The 19,116-nt window shown below is 48.9% G+C and overlaps 1 protein-coding gene across 1 annotated transcript; it reads left to right on the forward strand.

Moving 5' to 3' along the window:
• Nucleotides 1-107: 107 nt before the first annotated feature.
• Nucleotides 108-12,126, forward strand: LOC146333817 (vomeronasal type-2 receptor 26-like). The gene is made up of 5 exons (XM_084825724.1): nucleotides 108-395; nucleotides 4,937-5,022; nucleotides 9,444-9,615; nucleotides 10,266-10,392; nucleotides 11,225-12,126. Exons 1-5 carry the CDS (start codon nucleotides 108-110, stop codon nucleotides 12,124-12,126), a joined length of 1,575 nt encoding a protein of 524 aa, XP_084681850.1.
• The last annotated feature ends 6,990 nt before the right edge of the window (nucleotides 12,127-19,116 follow it).

Raw genomic sequence — 19,116 nt, forward strand, 5'->3', positions numbered from 1 at the left:
GGGTTGAACCAGACAGAGTTTTTAACCCTCCTCATCAGTCCTGTTGGGATCACCACCCACCCGCCCTCCGACCCACTTCCCAATGTCGCTCTCATCATTGCAGAACAATGACTAAGAACTACCAGCACTTCCTGGCCTTGGCATTCGCCGTCACGGAGCTCAACAAGGATCCGATGCTCCTTCCCAACACGACGCTCGGTATCCGCACCCATGAACACATGGATCTTGCCAGATGGATGCATGTGAACAGCCTTTCTCTGCTTTCCACTCGGGGTCGAACGTTTCCCAATTACAAATGTGACAGGCGGGATAAACTGCTCTGTGTTATCGGCGGCCTGGACTCCCAATCCTCAAGGGAGATCGCATCCGTAATGGGCATCTTCAAGATCCCACAGGTAAGGGGATTCACGTTGGGATGGATGTGGGTGATCTGCAGAGCTCAGGAACATGACTTGCTATTGCATGTCTAGCCCCAGCCAGCAAGGAGTCTGTTGTGCATGAAAATGATCTGGATTGGGAGAAACAATGAGGAGTTTGCAACACCTAAAGACTCACAAACCAACAAGGTGATACTAGACTCCTTGTTTTTCTAGGTGCAATTGACTAACACAGCTAAACCTTCAGAAATTGGGGACAGACACACACACACACACACACACACACATACACACACACACCTGACAATACTGTATCATTTGCCAATCTTTCCTGTATTGGGCTATCAATGGATACTAGTCTGGATGGCCATATGGGACCTCAGAAGCTGTATGCCTGTGTACCTCAGTTGGCAAGAATGAGGGCATCTCTACACCAGCCTAAAATCCTGCATTTAAAATAGGGATGTCAGAGAATTTCTCCACGAATCTCCAGGAGGCCGAATGCCAATGCATTCGGCTCCCCGAAATTGTTGGAGAAATGGTCCGCCCACCCCCACCCCCCACCCCCCGGGATGGGACTTACCTTGTGCGAATGTCCCTGGCGGCGGCAGCTCCTGGCAGTGGTTCGGCGGCGGCAGCTGTGGCGGCTGGTCTTCCGACCGGCTGCCACCGCCACCATTTCCAAGTGAAACAACAACAACAACAACAAACGTGATAGGCTACGTAAATCTTTACATAGCCTATCACGGCTAGATTTTAAAAAAGAAAGAAGTGCGTACGCAAATGGCGGCGCCCATGGGTGCCGCCATTTGCGTTCCTTATTTGGGCACATGTAGTCTACGTAAACATTTACGTAGACTACGGCGAAAATCAGGGCAATGCTATTTGCATACGTGCTTTTTTTTTTTTATCAAAGTCAGCCGTGATAGGCTACGTAAACATTTACGTAGCCTATCACGGCTGACTGCAGGGACGCAAACGGCAGCGGCTACGGCCGCTGCCGTTTGCATCCCGGCAGGAGGTTTCGCGGCCGGAATTTCGGGGAGGAGGGATGGGGCGCCCCCCCCCCACCGCGAAGGAAGCTGCGGGATCAGGTAAGGGACTTCCGTCCATCCCTAATTTAAAATGGGGCTTTCTGCTTCCCTTTCAAATGTGGGATCACAACTGACTCCCTTTACGTGCGCTTCCTTTCCCCGCTCCCCTCCTGCCCACCCCGTATCTGAGTCTTCCACTATCTTTCATGGATCTCGCTCCTCTTCTTGCGGCTTTAAGTCGTTTCATGGAGGAAACTGAGGTGGAACACAACGGGGTAATTTGACAGCTCATGATCTGCGATCTCTTTAAAAACAGAACACAGGGCATTTAGTGCAGGAGGGTCACGGCAGGGTGACGGCGTCACGTAAAGAGCCTGCGAACGTCTGTGAGGGAGCCATCTCAATGGCAGGATAAAAGCCCTGTGTGAAGGAGCCCTAAGGCTGAGAGAGTGCTATGGCCCTTGTGTCCTCCTTGAGGGTTTCCCGTCAGCAGATCATTGGCCGCTGTGTGAACAGAATGCTGGACTAGATGGATCCTGGGTTTGATCCAGCAGGGCTCTGATGCTCTTATGTTCTTTTTTCCATAACAACCTACTTTTCGGCCACACGTCTTAGGATGTAGAGAAAGTGTTTGGACAGGGCACTTCAGCGGAGTTCATTAAGCCCCCCTAACATTGTGTCTTGGGGCTGGACTCACGGGTCTTAGAGGCCCCTTCCAACCCTACTATTCTGTGATTCTTTGATTCTCGATTTTGTATGTCCTGATTGCACACAGAATGAATCCAGTTTGACCAAACTGTTGTCTTTGGGGAGGGGCACTAAAGCCAGAAAGCCCTACACCTGTTTATGAAGGGAATATGGAGCCAAGTGCCCATTCATTGCAATCGTTACAAATTGTATCAGGGTTACCTGCATGGCAGCCCTGACGTTTGGGGTGATACGCACACTGGTGAGCTCGTGCACCTGTGTGTGGGTGGGAGTGGTATTAAAGACATCACAGAGCTTCAGATATATATATTCATATATATATATATATATATATATATATATATATATATTCAGATGTCCCTTTTGAACATGGACATCTTCCTTCTTGTAGTCCTTCATGCACCTGAAGTCAGCTGTAGGAGTCCATGAAAGCCACAAAGCAAAATGTGCTAGCCTTTAAAATGCCACAGAAGACTCAGAAAAGAATAAGGTGCTACAAGACTCCTTATTGTTCCTGCTGCTATCAGCTCAGGCATCCACCTCTCTGGCTATTGGGGAAGCCCCTGCCTAAACAACATAGAGTTCCTCTATCTTTTATATTGGGCTATCAATGAGTCTTGGGGAGAAGCCCCATAGCTAGAAAGCCCCCAATATGTGCACAGTGGGGTTCATCACACGGAGCTTTTATCCTGCTATTGAGATGGCTCTTTCATGGAAGTTTGCGGGCTCTTTAGATGATGCCATTACCCTCCAGGGTGTCTCCCACCAGTTCCCCCAGCCTATCCCGTGTTTTCCCCAAACACAAAAAATGTAGTATTTTTCCCAGCCCACGGAACAGGAGCGCCATGGCCTCCCTGTAAAATTCTCCTATAGCGGAAGAAACCGCTCTGTCTGCCGCTGTGGGCGTTTGCTTTCGGTTGCTGGGGGCGCAGTCAAGATGACACAGGGTTGCAGGGAGGGAGGCCCGAGCACATTTGACAGGCCCGAGCACAAGAATCGCCTGCCAATTGCATCTCCTGCCTCTGCATTTCTCAGCTGGGGGGAGAAGAAGGTAGAATGCCTCCCTGCAACCAAGGGAGACACATCTGATCCGCCACCCCACCAAGCTCAGAAGCAACATCCTCTGTTGTTTCAGAGCACCCTATTAAGTTTAGTGGGGCTTACTCCCAAGGAAGTGTGCTGAGGGTTGCAGACTTACAGGGTGATCTCATGTCTACTCAGAAGCAAGTCCCATTGAGTTCAATTCGGCTTACTCCCAACTAAGTGTGCCCAGGAGTGCAGACTTATACCATGGTATTATCTCTACTCACAAGTAGATCCGAGGTTTCCTGGGGGGCTTCAAGAAAACAGTACAGCAGAAGTTAAGCTTCAAAAACAAGAACACACACACGCTCCTTTGCACGCATGCCAGGGAGGGAGGGAGGCCCTCCCTCAGTTCAAACCACGCTGCTGCCATGTAAAGAAGACCTTCCTAATCCCGCAAAGAAACCAAAAGCAGAAAGCTCTGGAAAGGATGTGGGTTTTTGTGGGGGGGTTGCTTCATGTAACAACACCCAAAATGTCACAGTTTTGGAATATTAACGTGTATCTTCACTGCAATGGTTAGAAATTGTGTCAAGCTTATCTGAATGGCAGACCTGACTTTTGGGGTGACAACCATACAGGGGTAGACATTATAGGACTTCAGTTTATATTTAGGTATCTGTCTTTAAAATGGACATCCTCCTCCTGGATAGCACGTCATGCATCTGAAGTTGGCAGAAGGAGTCCGTGGAAGCAGTTGCCATTAAAAATATGCTAGTCTTTAACATGCCACAAAATTTTATTTTTATTTATTTATTAAATTTATTAATCGCCCATCTGGCTGGTCACCCAGCCACTCTGGGCGATGTACAACAAAACAGTTAAAACAATAAAATTCTACATTAAAAACATCATAAAAAATACCCTAACCCACCCCGAATGCCTGCCTGAACAACCACGTTTTTAATGCATGGCGGAAGCTCATTAAAGAGGGGGCATGGCGGAGTTCCCTAGGGAGAGAGTTCCACAGAGTGGGGGCCACCACAGAGAAGGCCCTCTCCCTCGTCCTCACCAGCCTAGCTGTCCTGGCTGATGGGACAGAGAGAAGGCCATCCGAGGCTGATCTTGTTGCTGGAGGTGCTCCTTGAGATAGGCTGGGCCAGAACCATATAGGGTTTTAAAGGTCAAAACCAACACCTTGAATTGGGCCCGGAAAGCAACTGGTAACCAGTGCAACTCCTTCAGCACTGGAGTGATGTGATCTTGCCGGCGGCTGCCTGTAATCAGGTGAGCCGCCGTGTTCTGTACCAGCTGCAGCTTCCAAACCGTCTTCAAGGGTGACTCCACTTAGAGCGCATTACAGTAGTCTAGACGAGAGGAGACCAGGGCATATACTACCGATGGGAGCAGATGGTCGGGAAGGTAGGGGCGCAGCCGCCATATCAGATGGAGTTGGTATGTTCTGGCCCCCAACACTCCCCCCACTGCCTCCACCAGGTGGACACGTGCCTCCTCGCTCCCGCCTATCAGGCAGGCTACCCACCCCTAAAACACAACAGAATCCCCCCAAAATTGAAAAAAAAACCAATTAAAAAATCCCCTTTAAGATACTGCCAGGCAGGAGTCCACGGTGGTGGTGGTGGCGGCGGCAGCGGCGGCACCAGCAGCAGGCCCAGCAGCAGCAGGCACACCTCTCCCCCGGTGGTGGCAGCTTCTCCTGCAGGCCCTGGCTCTCCTTCCCCAACATCCCCAACATCCTTCCCCAACAGACTAACAGGAAATTCCTTCCTTTAGCTTGGTTACGGCCTCTTCAGCCATGTTGAAGGAGAGAAAAGGGAATTTCCCTCGTTCTATCGGATCGATCCCAATGAAGTTCCTCAGTATGAGGGCTTAGTCCGGCTGCTCCTGCATTTCCACTGGAACTGGATTGGGCTGGTTGTTCACAATGATGACAAGGGTGAAAGTTTCATCCGGACACTGACCCCAATGCTCAAGCAGAAGGACATCTGTGTGGCCTTCACTGACACGTTCAGGTCTACAGACTCAGGCTTTCATCTTCAAATGCGAACTGGCTCTATTCCTAGTTCTTGGTTTGAGCCCCAAGTGATTATTGTCTTTGGGGACACCAGTGTTATACTGCAATTAACAACCCTGTTGTTTATTCATGAAAAAAAGACCAAAACCCCATTTTGGAAGGTGTGGATCATGACATCCTTTTGGGAAATGGCTGCGACGGGACCGCCCGACAGTGAGGTATATGAAAAAACCATCCATGGTGCTTTGCACTTCAGAGTCCACAGAAGGGCTGTGCCAGGATTCAAGCGTTATCTCTGGGCTTTGGATCCACTCCGACCACAAGGAGACGTCTTTCTCCGTGACTGGTGGGAAACCGCATTTGTCTGTCATTTTCTGCAATCCGGCCAAACCTCTCCGAGAGGAACGAGAACCTGTACTGGGAAGGAGAAAGTACAGGACCTGCCAGGCCAGAAGTTCGAAATGAGCATGACACGTCACAGCTACAGCATCTACAATGGTGTTTATTCTGTGGCACACGCATTGCATGCTGTATCAGGATCCAAACATGGAGTGACAGGGGAAGGCAAGAGGCTTCTGAATATTCAGCCATGGCAGGTAACATCCTCCTTCAGAACTGGCAATCTTATAAAAGGTGCCTTAGTGATTTCTCAATGGTCTGATCCTGGAAGCAGAGCCTGAGCCTGGGAGAAGGGGTATTACCTTTCCACATGAGGCATTTGTTGTGCGCTCATGATTCCACACTCATCCCAGTTTGCAGTTGATTTGCATGGTGTTGTCATCTTCCAGGGCATGTCTTAGTCTTTGCAACTGTTACAGCATTTTCTTTTCCTAACAAGTGAAGTCTGGTATTTCTGTGAATGGTGGCATCTGTGCAATTGTGTATTTGTGCAATTCTGCTATACCGCAGCACCACCTAATGCATGTATAATGGAACACATAGGCTGTCTTTACATGAGGCAAGTACAGTGATTGGTCACTCATGGAAGTTTGTGGGTCATTTACATGATGCCGTCAACCTCCAGGGCACATCCAGCTGTTTTTGATCTTTATCCCGCAAAAAAACCAACCCTGAGATAATCCACTATTTAAATTTAAATCCGCTTTAATGGCTCTGTGTAAATGGGAAGTTCCACTACAACCACAGCCTGGGAAGAAGAAGCGATTGGGCAGAGCAGGAAAACCACATCCCCCACCCTGCCATGTGTCTGCCTGTTGACCTGGGGTGGGAGGAGAGTTTTCTTGGCCAGGCTAGGAGAGGCTCAAAGCGAGCATGGAGCTGGCCGGGAGAGGAGGAGGAGGAAGGAGGAGGAGGAGAAGAAGAAGAAGGCGAACTCCCCCCCCCATGTAAACAGTTGACAGCAACGAAGCCACACACATCCTGCACTGCCTTGTGCGCGCACAGACACACAGAGAGACTTGAATCTCCCAGGAGACCCACTGATTCACTGCCACTGTCTGCCCCAAGACTGCGGACAATTTGCCGGTGTAAAGAGCTGGGTCTTCATCTCATTTAGAATGTGGAAACAGAAGACCCAGTAAACTGCGAAGTAAAAACCCCATAGAAAGGCGGAAGAAAAAACCCCGAGGAAAACATGTGTAAAGGAGTTGATCTGAACCCCACAAGGAATCTAGAAGCAGAAGCCTTGGTAAAATGGAATGTTAAAAACTTCGTGTAGAAAAGCCCCTAGTCCATTCTAAGGATGCCAGGCAGGCATTTGGGGTGGGTTAGGGTGTTTTTAGAAATATGATGTTCTTAATGTAGAACTGTATTGTTTTAAATTGTTCTGTTGTTGTACATCACCCAGAGTGGCTGGGTGACCGGCCAGATGGGCGATTAATAAATTTAATAAATAAATAAATAAATACCAGTAAAACGGTTCTCTCCTCAACCAATCACAATCAACAAAATAAAAGGTTTTAAAAAGGCATACACCAAGGATGATGAGTTCCTTCTGTCTATGGCAGCCATTCACCATACCTCCAGAAATGAATGGGACTTGTCTATTTTTGGTGGGATGTTTAACGGCTGCTATAAATGGAGGTAACTCATCATCCTTGGTTAGAATGTTCTGGTCTTTTTCACTAGTGGGGGGCTCTCTGGGTCATATGAGGGTTCTGGTTTTTTGTTTTGGTTTTTTGTGGCATGGTTAGATGTTGGATACACCTGGGAGATTCCGGTAAATTAATGCAAGGCTGTTTCATTTATCTACAAGTTTCAGGATGGAAGAGAGGGAATGTTCCTCTTCCCGCCCTCTGTTTCTCATTCAGATACCAACCACATGATGCAGATTACAGAATCCATATAGTTAATATGGACTGGTCAATTTATTTTTTTATTAGTGTATATTTTATGGTAACAGCGTTCCGTGCACCTCGGTGTTCAGTCATGCCGGCCACATGACCACGGAAGCGTCTTCGGACAGCGCTGGCTCTTCGGCTTAGAAACGGGGATGAGCACCGTACCCTAGAGTCGGACACGACTGGTTGGGGACACCTTTACCTTTACCTTTTTATGGTTATTTGACTAAGCAATATTATCCCAGGTATCTCTGGATTGGTGCCTTTTGCTTTACAGGTTCCGTGTAAAAAATTGAACACTGTGAAGAGATTGTTGCAATAAGGACTGCAATTATTGTTTGTGTGTGTGTGTGTGTGTCTGTCTGTCTGTATATATGTATGTATGTATATATATATATATATATATATACACACACACACACACACACACATACCTATTGGGCGGTATAGAAATGAAATAAATAAATACATACATACATACATATCTATATATTCCCCCTGATGAGGACCAGCTTGGTTGAAAAGTGTTTGGGATACAGGCGTTATATATTTGTGTAGCCCTTGTTGGAAATCAGTATTGCAGCTATGTATGTATGATGAACTGTTGGGCTGCTGATGTACTGTTTTAAACTTTGTATGAAAAATTAGTTTTTCTATTAAAATGTGTTACATATATGTTATATATTTTTATATACACAATTTTCCTTAAACCTTTTGTTTTGTTATTCTTTCATGGCCATCTTCTACCTTAAAGAGCATTAAGAAGTGTGCAAGGAGTAGTGGATTTCTACAGTAGTTCCTAAAAAAACACACCATGTGTCTACAACTCTGGATATTGATTAGGGAGGAATCAGGCAAGTCTCCGCCTCAAACATGATGTTCTAGTTTATGCAGCAGCCTTTCTAGATTTTTAAAAAAATACCGTGATAGGCTACGTAAATGTTTACGTAGCCTATCACGGCTGAGTTAAAAAAAAAAAAAAAACTGCACGTACGCAAATGGGCGCCGCCATTTGCATTCCTTATTTTGGCATGTCTAGTCTACGTAAACATTTCGACTACGGCGAAAAAAAGGGGAACGCAAATAGCGTAGACGTAAATGTTTATGTAGCCTATCACGGCTGACTGCAGGGACGCAAACGGCGGCAACTATGGCCGCCGCCATTTGCAGTCCCGGCAGGACAAGATTCGCGGCGGGAGGGACGTGGCGCCTCCCCCCCGGCCAGAATTTCGGGGGGAGGGATGGAGTGCCTCCCCCCCACCGCGAATCAACTTTTGTAAAAGATAAGGGAATTTCATACATCCCTACGTTGATCTCTTCGCTCCTGTGAACAGACACCGTGCAGCTACGACTCAAAGACGTGAGGGTGGGTTGTAGCATGTACACACCAGCCAAAAAGGCCAAACCACTGGACAAACACATTCTAGCAGACAGCACGCAAAGAAGACGCATCTGAAGCATTAAGCTAAACAACAGAGCATGGGCCGGGGTGGGGGGTCTGTCTCCTAACTTGATGGCAGTCACACTATGCTAGAAAACATGGGGGGGGGTCTACGTGAGGCATTTATTGCACTCTCTTCATTCCCTACTCATGGTTATTTGCAACATATTTAACAATGTCGTCATTACCCTCCAGTGTGGCTTCTGGTTTTAAACAGCACTTTCAGTGAGTTCTTTTCAGAGCGGGGTAAATGTGATATTACTTAAAGGAAGCAAAACACAACACTATTTCCACTTCTTTGCACTCTTCTGCTATACTGCAGTGCCACCTAGAGGTGATGTAGCAGAACAGTAGAAAAGGAAAACTGCTCATGTTGAGCTTGGATCTCAATTCAGCAATTAAACTGAAGGTAGATATGGTGGATTAACAGCCTCGTGTAGAAAAGCTCCAGAACTCACTCACATTTACCCTGCCTCTTTCATTTCAGATTCTTGCCTCTTTGAGAAACGTCCGGTTTAACAACAGTGCTGGAGATGAAGTCTCTCTCACTGAAAATAGGAAGAGATATGACATCCTGAACTGGGTCTTCTTCCCAAATAAGTCCTTTTCTTCTGTGACAGTTGGAGGGGTCGACCCTGGAGTTCCCCCAGGCCGAGACCTCACCATTCACTCCGATTCCATCATCTGGGCTACAGAGGTTGGTTTGAAGGGAATGTTCTGGGGTCATGGGAAAATGAAAGAACGCCTCTCTTCTGTCCCTTGAGAACCGAAGTTGTCTTTCAAGATGAGACTGAAGGCATATTGAATCCAAGGAGGGGTCATTGATCAGCAGCAAACATTCCTCTTTGCATTGAAATACCCCAGTTCAGTTCCTGGCATCTCCAGGTTGGGCTGGAAAAGGCCCCAGCCTAAAACTCTGAAGTACTGCTGCCAGTCAGTGCAAACAATACTGGGCTAGGTAGACCAAGGGTCGTGCTCCATAGCAAGTGGCTGCCTAATTCCTGATTCTGCCACAGAATAAACTTTAGATCAGCCTCACGGCCCAATTGGGACATGGGTGTGGCAGGAAGGAGGTGTCCAGCTTGGACGGGGATGCAGGACCAGGCGGTTTTCTCTGTGCAGAGAGAGGTAAGGAGTTCTATGCCCCTCTCTTCATGGAGGGGGGAGTGGGTGAGGTGGGCTCCCTGACGTTATAGGAAGGCAACTTCCCACAAAATTGATAGAGGTCATCAGGATTAGTGAATTAGGGAAACTATCCATCATGTAGTGGGAAACTCTGTTGAGTGAGCCTTTTTAGTGTGATTTCTGTCACTGGATCTCCTCAGCTGGTTGCCTTTTCCCTTTTAGAAGCCACCCTTTGCCAGGTGTGCGGAGAGGTGCTCTCCAGGGCACCGGAGAAAAGTTCCAGAGGGGAAGCCGGTTTGCTGCTACAGATGTGATTGTTGTCCGGAAGGCACAATTTCTAACTCAACAGGTACATCAGACACTGAAAACCATAAAAATATGCAGAGCGTAGGGTAGTAGAAGTGGAGCAGGGACAAACGGAAGCTCATAGACAAGGAGAAGAGTCTGCCATTTCTCCTAGGGATATATTTTTCTGTCAATTCCATTTTGGATTGCATACCACTATGGTTTACTAGTTTACAAAGTATTCACATTTTCCTGAACAAAACATTTCTTTAAATAATACAGTAATGACTCCCAGTAAATTCCTAATACTTGAAGTAAAGAATCTGCTGGGTTTTCCCCTGTATTCACACTGGACAACCTTCTTATGCATAATTTGTGAATGCCATATTGACCACCTTCTTCTGCTACTGCTGCTGCTGCTGCATTACACCTGAAGCTGTTCAAGCAGAATGCTGATCAGGGCAGGTGGTTGGTCATCCCGGTAACAAGTGAAGCATGTTCCCCCAATGTCAACCAGATTTCCCTTTTATCTATAGTAATTTCTCTATCTTGTTCTGCAGCCACTCCACCAACATATCTTCCCGGAGGACACTGCAGGTGATAGATTGCCATCCAGTCCTTACAGTTCCCTGGTTTCCATTTCCAGTTACTATTTTTTTTCCTTGCAGAATATTGGACATCAGTCTGGCACAGGGGGCCATCATATGGGGGGAAGGCATTTTGTACATTTTCTGACTTGGGTCTTATGATTGGAGGGACTTAAACAAGAAAGAATCAAAGGTGTACAATTAGCAAGAGATGGGATATTTCCATGTCCTTCTTTGAGAGCTTCACTGGCCCCCAGAAAAAGAGAATCAGTATCATGTTTGAGATACTTCAATGGTTGTCTATTCCAGATGCAGATCACTGCACCACGTGCCCAGAAGATCAACACCCAAACAAGAACCAAGACCAGTGCATCCCCAAGCAGATCCACTTCCTCTCCTATCAAGAGACACTGGGCTTTGTTTTAACTTCTCTAGTTCTTTTCCTCTCTCTGGGTACATCTCTAGTGCTGGCAATTTTCATTAAGCACCACGACACCCCGATCGTCAAAGCCAACAACCGGGACCTCACCTACGTCCTCCTCCTCTCCCTCCTGCTCTGCTTCCTCTGCTCCTTCCTGTTCATCGGCCAACCCATGAAGGTCACCTGTCTTCTCCGACAAGCTGGTTTCGCCATCATCTTCTCTGTTGCTGTTTCTTCCATTTTAGCAAAAACCATCACGGTGGTTCTGGCCTTCATGGCCACCCAGCCAGGAAATATGGCAAGAAAGCTCTTGAGGAGACAATTGACAAATGCCATTGTCCTGGCCTGTCCCCTCATCCAAGGTGTTATCTGTGCTGTCTGGCAGGTGACCTCTCCGCCATTCCGAAACTTGGACCTCCATTTCCTGGCTGGAGAGATCATAGTGGAATGCAATGAAGGCTCCGTCTCCATGTTTTATACTGTTCTGGCTTACATGGGCTTTTTGGCCCTCGTCAGCTTCACAGTGGCTTTCCTAGCGAGGAAACTGCCCGACAGCTTTAATGAAGCCAAGTTTATCACCTTCAGCATGCTGGTATTTTGCAGTGTTTGGGTCTCCTTCGTGCCAACCTACCTGAGCACCAAGGGGAAGTCCATGGTGGCGGTGGAGGTCTTCTCCATCTTGGCCTCTGGTGCTGGTCTACTTGGATGCATCTTTCTCCCTAAATGTTACATTATTGTTCTACATCCTAATCTGAACACCAAAGATCATCTAACAAGAAAAAAGTATTAAGCGTCTCTCTCTTAGGGCATGCCCTGCTTATTCAGTTGCAATCGAAGAATGACTCCTGATTCCCTATCAAGCTGGTCTGTAGAGGGAAGCTGGCTGATTGATCCAAGCATTTTCAGAAATGTCCTCCAGGCATAGACGCAAATATGTGGAGGAGGATGCCATGAACACCCATTTGTCTCTTCAGCCTTGGGATGTTTTTTTAGGGAACCAACTCCAGTTCTCTGTGAGAGATCTCTGTGCCCCATCCTTGTTCCACATATTTGCCCTCCTGGCTGTCTGAAGCTGATATATTTTTAGACTCAGGAGGGTTCTTTGAGATCATCTAGTCCACCCCTTTCTCTCAATGCAGGCTCTGAAATGCAGGATGCAGCTACAACATTCCTGACAGGTGGCTGATCAGCCCCTGCTGAAAGACCTCTAGCCAAGGAGAACCCACCACCTCCCAAGCAGTCACTTCCACTTCTGAGTGAAGTCCAACTGACCAGGGAGTCAGTCCAATCCCTGCCCTGATAAAGAACCCACCTGGAATAGGTTAGTTGGCTTAGGTACAGGCAAAGTGAAGATTTTATTTCCTTTACTTAAAGCATGTTGTTGAAGAGCCTGAAATCTTTCTGTTTCAGTTTGGGTATCCTAATCCCTTCAATCAATTTTTTTCTCTTTGAGAAATCATGGAGGACGGGGGAAGTGCCAGATGACTGGAGGAGGGCTAATGTTGTCCCTATCTTCAAAAAGGGCAAAAAGGAGGAACCTGGGAACTACAAAGCAGTCAGTCTGACATCAATCCCTGGGAAAATTCTGGAGCAAATGATAAAGAAATCCATCTGTAAGTAGGGATGTACAAAAGTTCTGCCACAGATCTTGGGAAGGCCGAATGCCAGCGCATTCGGGGCCCCGAAATCAGTGGTGGAACAGCCTGCCCCCCCCCGGGACGAGACTTACCTTGGGCGGATCTTCCTGGCAGCGGCGGCTCCGGCGGCGGTCTGGCGGCGGTCCAGCGGCGGCGGTCCGGCGGTGGCGGCGGCAGCCGGTCTTCCGACTGGCTGCCACCGCCGCCATTTCCAGTTTAAAAACAAAAACAAAAACAAAACGTGATAGGCTATGTAAAGATTTACGTAGCCTATCATGGCTAGGTTTTAAAAAAAACCCATGATACTCTACATAAATGTTTACGTAGCCTATCACGGCTGACTTTTAAAAAAAAACAACAACGTGTGTATGCAAATGGCGGCGGCCACGGCCGCCACCATTTCCGTTCCCTATTTTGGCACGTCTTAGTCTATGTAAACATTTACGTAGACTAAGATGGCGAAAATAAGGGGAACGCAAATAGCGTAGCGTCTACCCTATTTGCATTCCCCTTATTTTTGCCATCTTAGTCTACGTAAATGTTTACGTAGACTAAGATGTGCCAAAATAAGGAATGCACATAGTTCCTTATTTGTGTACATATACACAATTTGTGTATATTTGTGTACGCAAATATACGTACACAAATTTGTGTACGTATTTGTGTACGCGCGTTTTTTTGTTTTTTTTAAAGTCAGCCATGATAGGCTACATAAACATTTACATAGCCTATCACGGCTGACTGCAGGGACGCAAACGGCGGGGGCTATGGCCGCCGCCATTTGAGTCCCTGCTAGCCAGCGGCTGGATGTCCAGCTGCTGGCGGAGCCGGCCGGCGGCTCCGCAGAATCACTGCGGAGCACAGCCAGCCGGCCAGGATTCCGGGGGGGGGGAGGAATGGAGCACCTCCCCCCCGGCGAGGATTCCAGGGGGAGGGACAGAACGCCTCCCCCCCAACCATAAACATAATTCGCAAAAGGTAACTACCTTTCGTACATCCCTATCTGTAGGCACCTTGAAAACAATGCAGCGATTACTCGAAGCCAACATGGATTTGTCAAGAACAACTCCTGCCAGACAAACCTGATCTCATTTTTGGATCAAGTAACCTCCCTTGTGGACCGTGGGAATGCTGTAGACATCATATACCTCGACTTCAGCAAAGCTTTCGACAAAGTGCCCCATGATGTCCTGATGAGCAAACTAGCTCGAAGTGGGCTAGATGAGACAACGATCCGGTGGATCCACAGTTGGCTACAGAATCGGACTCAAAGAGTGCTTATCAGTGGGACCTTCTCAAACTGGGGAGAGGTAACGAGTGGGGTACCGCAGGGCTCAGTCCTGGGCCCCGTGCTCTTCCACATTTTTATGAATGACTTGGAGGAGGAGGTGCAGGGAATGCTGATCAAATTTGCAGATGACACAAAATGGGGCGGGATAGCTAATACTTTGGAAGACAGAAACACAATTCAAAGTGATTTGGATAGACTGCAGCACTGGGCAGAAAACAACAGAATGACATTCAGTAGGGGTAAATGCCAAGTTCTGCACCTAGGAAAAAGAAACCAAATGCACAGTTACAAGATGGGGGATATGTGGCTCAACAACACTACAAGCGAGGAGGACCTTGGCATTGTTGTCGATCACAAGCTGAATATGACCCAACAATGTGATGTGGCTGCAGAAAAGGCCAATACTCTTTTGGGCTGCATTAATAGAGGCATCGCTTCCAAATCCCAGGAAGTACTAATTCCCCTCTACTCAGCACTGGTTAGGCCTCATCTGGAGTACTGTGTCCAGTTCTGGGCACTGCACTTTAAGAAGGATGCGGACAAGCTGGAGAGGGTTCAGAGGAGGGCAATGAAGATGATCAGGGGACTGGAAACAAAGCCATACGAGGAGAGACGGAAAGAACTGGGCCTGTTTAGCCTTGAGAAGAGAAGACTGAGGGGAGATAGGACAATGCTCTTCAAGGACTTGAAAGGTTGTCCCAGAGAGGAAGGCCAGGATCTCTTCTTGATCATCCCAGACTGCAGGACACGGAATCATGGGCTCAAGTTACAGGAAGCCAGATTCCGGCTGAACATCAGGAAAAACTTCCTGTCAGAGCAAGACGACAATGGAACCCATGACCTAGGGCGGTGGCGGGCACTCCCATGCTGGAGGCATTCAAGATGAGGCTGGACAGCCACCTGTCAGGGATACTCTGACTTGGATTCCTGCATTGAGCGGGGGGTTGGACCCGATGGCCTTGTAGGCCCCTTCTAACCCTACTATTCTATGATTCTATGATATGAAATCAACTGCCATTTTTCCATTTTTCAACCTCCTTTGCTTCAGCCTGCTTCTCGAGGCTAAATCTCATTCTCCCCACATGCCAGGGGGCTGGCAATAGTTCAGCTACATAATACAGACCCTGGACTTAAATGGCCTTATTGGGGTCCCTCTTTGCATGGCCATGGGCATCTCTCCAGCTCCGGGGCACACAACTCCCATTTCCCTCCTCCCTGACTACCACTAAAGGCTTCACAGCCCCTTGTACCTGATCCGGTAGAGCAACAACATAAAGGAGGGATAATGTTGGCCAACTCTGGAAAAATGGGAAATACTCTGTGCATGTGCAGTTACTCAATTCAAGGTTAGTATGATCATAGCACCAGGGAGGCTAGACGAATGAAAATAGAGCCTAGTTCTTCTGCCCTGACAGTACCATGACTTACTTGGGACTGAGCGCCGTGTTGTAGTAGGAAAGGAAAAACAGTACCGTGCACGTCTGTAACCATGCACATGCCCAGCCATCAGCCCCCAGACCTCAAACACTTTTGGAAAGTAGGAAGAAAATGGATGCAGCCGTGAGCACCGTCAGCTCCGGTTGGCCCCAGGCGGTGGGATTCCTGGCCGCTGCCTCCATCGTTGCTCTCTGGGGGTGACACACACCCCCGCGCTGCAAGGCCCAGGACTTTGGCCCGTGTGCCACGCTCCGGATGCGGCCCTGGGGGCTGAGTGGCAAAGCCGGGGCGGGGGCTCCTTTCAAGGACCTGAGTTCTCACAAAGTGCGGCCCGGGCTCCCTCCTTCAATTTCCTCAGAACACGCTTGCAAAACTCGCGAGGTCCGGAAGATGGCGAGGACATCTGGTCTCATTAATCGGAGCCAGAAAGACTCAGGAGCGGCGAGGACTTTCCTCAAGGGAGACAGGGCTGGGCGTGGCAAGGTCTGGACAGGAGCGAAGGAGAATCGCTAAGAGGGGCCGAGGGGTTTGGGCTCCCTGGGTGTTTCCCTGCCTGCCCGGGACAAACCCCTCGTCCCAAGGCTTGGAGCCAGCCGGGCTTCAGGTAGAGAGTGAGGGATGCTGGAGCTGGCTGCAGGGTCCCCTTGCATTCCTTCAGTGTTCCCACGATCTCCTCCTGAGATATGATTCTGTATCTGTGAATAATAAGAGAGGGTAAGTGAAAGAGAAGGACTCACACCTCTTTTCCATGTAGGGACTTCCACCTTTGTATAAAGGGAATTAATTTTGACAGGGGGTCTTGCAATCCATGATTATACAGGGTTCCAATCTCTCCTGGTTCTGGTAGCGAGGTCTGAAAAATCTCTGAATTTAGAATCATAGAATCATAGGCTTGGGAGGGGCCTACAAGGCCATCGAGTCCAACCCCCTGCTCAATGCAGGAATCCAAGTCAGAGCATCCCTGACAGGTGGCTGTCCAGCCTCATGCGGAATGCCTCTGGCCCTGCCATGCCTTGTTTGGGTCTGGCCCTTCTGAGGGAACCTCTGCTCTTTGCCCACCTCCATCGCTCCTGGCCCCGGTCTTGGAATCATAGAATAGTAGGGTTGGAAGGGGCCTATAAGATCATCCAGCTCACCCCCCTGCTCAATGCAGGAATCCAAGTCAGAGCATCCCTGACAGATGGCTGTCCAGCCTCGTCTTGAATGCCTCCAGGGTGGGAGAGCCCCCCACCTCCCTAGGGAATGGGTTCCACTGTCGTATTGCTCTAACAGTCGGGAAGTTTTTCCTGATGTTCAGCCGGAATCTGGCTTCCTGTCACTGGAGCCCATCATTCCGTTTCCTGCACTCTGGGATGATCGAGAAGAGATCCTGGCCTTCCTCTCTGGGACAGCCTTTCAAGTACTTGAAGAGCGCTATCCTATCTCCCCTCACAGCAGGTTGGCAGCAGGGCCAGAGGGAGAGGCCGAGTCCAAACAGTCAGGGGTCAAGAACTGGCCAGGCATAGCAAAGATCAGGACTTGGATTCCAGCACTGAGCAGGGGTTGGGCCCAATGGCCTTGTGGGCCCCTTCCAACCCTACTCTTCTATGATTCTATGATATTGATTGCAAGGAATAAGCTTTCCCCACCCCCCTCTTCAAACCTACTGAAATATGCATTGTGTTTAACCAGGACAGATAGTTGAGCTGAATGAGCAACCCCAGAAGCTGCCTTCTTGCCAGTCAGACTTCTGGTCCATCTCGTTCAGTCTCTCCTGCTCTGAGTGGCTGTGGCTTCCCCTCCCTTTCCTACCTAGACATTCTCCTGGGGATTTAAGCTGGGTGGCTTCCATGTTCAAAGCAGGTACTTTTTTGGTCCTTTGGAAAACAAAACCAAAAAAAGCAAGGTGCCAGTCCTCATGGCTCTGAAGAGAGGGCTGCTTTAGACAGGAACTCTGGGAGCTCCCTCGTACTGAGCAGGACCACCAGACCTCTGTAGCTCAGTATTTAGCAGCAGATCTCCAAGGTGTTTGACAGGAGGGCCTCTCTCCCCCAGGGCTGCCCATCTACATGGGAGGTTTTCTCTGATGCTGCTGTGCCTTTAAGTCATTAGGGACACATGACGTCATGGCCAATCCACAGCCAACCAGCTGCATCCCTCTGGAAAAGCTGCATTTTCTGAAAGTCCTTTTACTCCATAATTTCTACTTAAAGCGGCTCCCAGGCAATTCCGCTGCAGTGTGCTCCATCTCTCCCCATTAAATCCTTAGCATGCCTCTGTGATGGGGCTGCAACCTGGTGGTCAAGGGGTGGAGCCGCTCCCCCGATTCCCTCTTTTTCCCCATCTGCAGCAGGGCTGCTTTCACAATAAGTAGCCTCCTTTTCCCATCCATAGCACCCGTAGCCCTGTTTCTTTCACAGTAGTGGAGTAGCCCATTTATATGTAATTCACAATAAAGAATACACAGAGGGGAGAGGAGAAAGGGCAGCGAGCCGCTATTTCCCAGTGGCGATACACCTGCAACTAAGGAATACCCCAGCGGGAAGGAGGAAGGGTGGCCAGTACAGCCAGGGTGCATGGACAGGGCTGGGAGCAAGCCTCCCCAGTCACAGAAACTCTCCGGGTCGCTCCTTTAGCATAATGCAGCAGTTCGCTGTTTCCATTCACAAATAGCAGCCTCTGACTCATTTGTGTCTCCCCTTCAGAATAGTCCCCTGTGTGTGTGATTTTCCTGCATGTCTGTGGAGAGGAGGACGAGGCTTAGTTCCGGTTGGGAAAATGGCGGGAGCAGTAGTAGTCCCCATTGCTGACTCCAGAACACTAGCAGAGGGAGGCCATTCCAGCCCCTTCCCCCTGTGCAGGACCTCAGTGTCAGGATTCCTTTTGCCCCCACTGAACCCCAAACGCCGAATCAAACACAGACAAGAGGCTTCAGCCCGCTCCTTTTAATCCATACTTCAAAGGGTCATACAGATGCAAATTCTCAGAGACTAACAGCCTGCAAGGAAATGCCTCCAGGGGGTTCAAATGGTAGCTAAGAAAGTTGCCTGTCTTTTGAAAGGAAGGCAGTCTCACTAGCCTACCTTAAGGGTCGGGGGGAGGTCTCTGTCTCTCTCATGAGGTTTCTAGGCACAGCTGTTCACACTGGGCCAATCAGGTAGACCGTCTAAGTTCCACCCCGGCGTTCTCCCTCTTTGCTCTGTGTCTGCGCCTTGCAACTATTAATTCAGACTCCCCAGACCCTGCCTCTCCCTGTTCTCTATCTCTCATGGGGGGGGGGGTGAAGAGGGACCCTCCTCCTCCAGCTGGACCTTTGAAACCTGAGGAGCCTGCCCAGCCATGTCTGGACTAGCCTGGGAAAACACCTCCCCCGTGTCCGGCGGTTCTCCTTCAGAATCTGAACTGCTATCCCACTCCCTGTGCTCAGAAACACTCC

The sequence above is a fragment of the Heloderma suspectum genome, chromosome Z, assembly GCF_057233095.1.
Source record: "Heloderma suspectum isolate Gila_16-S chromosome Z, 16-S_ref, whole genome shotgun sequence".
NCBI classification, from domain to species: domain Eukaryota; kingdom Metazoa; phylum Chordata; class Lepidosauria; order Squamata; family Helodermatidae; genus Heloderma; species Heloderma suspectum.

Excerpts from the sequence above, each read along its gene's own strand:
- LOC146333817 (XM_084825724.1), top strand. The coding sequence starts at position 108 with ATGACTAAGAACTACCAGCACTTCCTGGCCTTGGCATTCGCCGTCACG. Across the intron at positions 9,616-10,265 it reads CCATCATCTGGGCTACAGAG|AAGCCACCCTTTGCCAGGTG; the intron begins GTTGGTTTGAAG and ends TTTCCCTTTTAG. Across the intron at positions 10,393-11,224 it reads CACAATTTCTAACTCAACAG|ATGCAGATCACTGCACCACG; the intron begins GTACATCAGACA and ends TGTCTATTCCAG.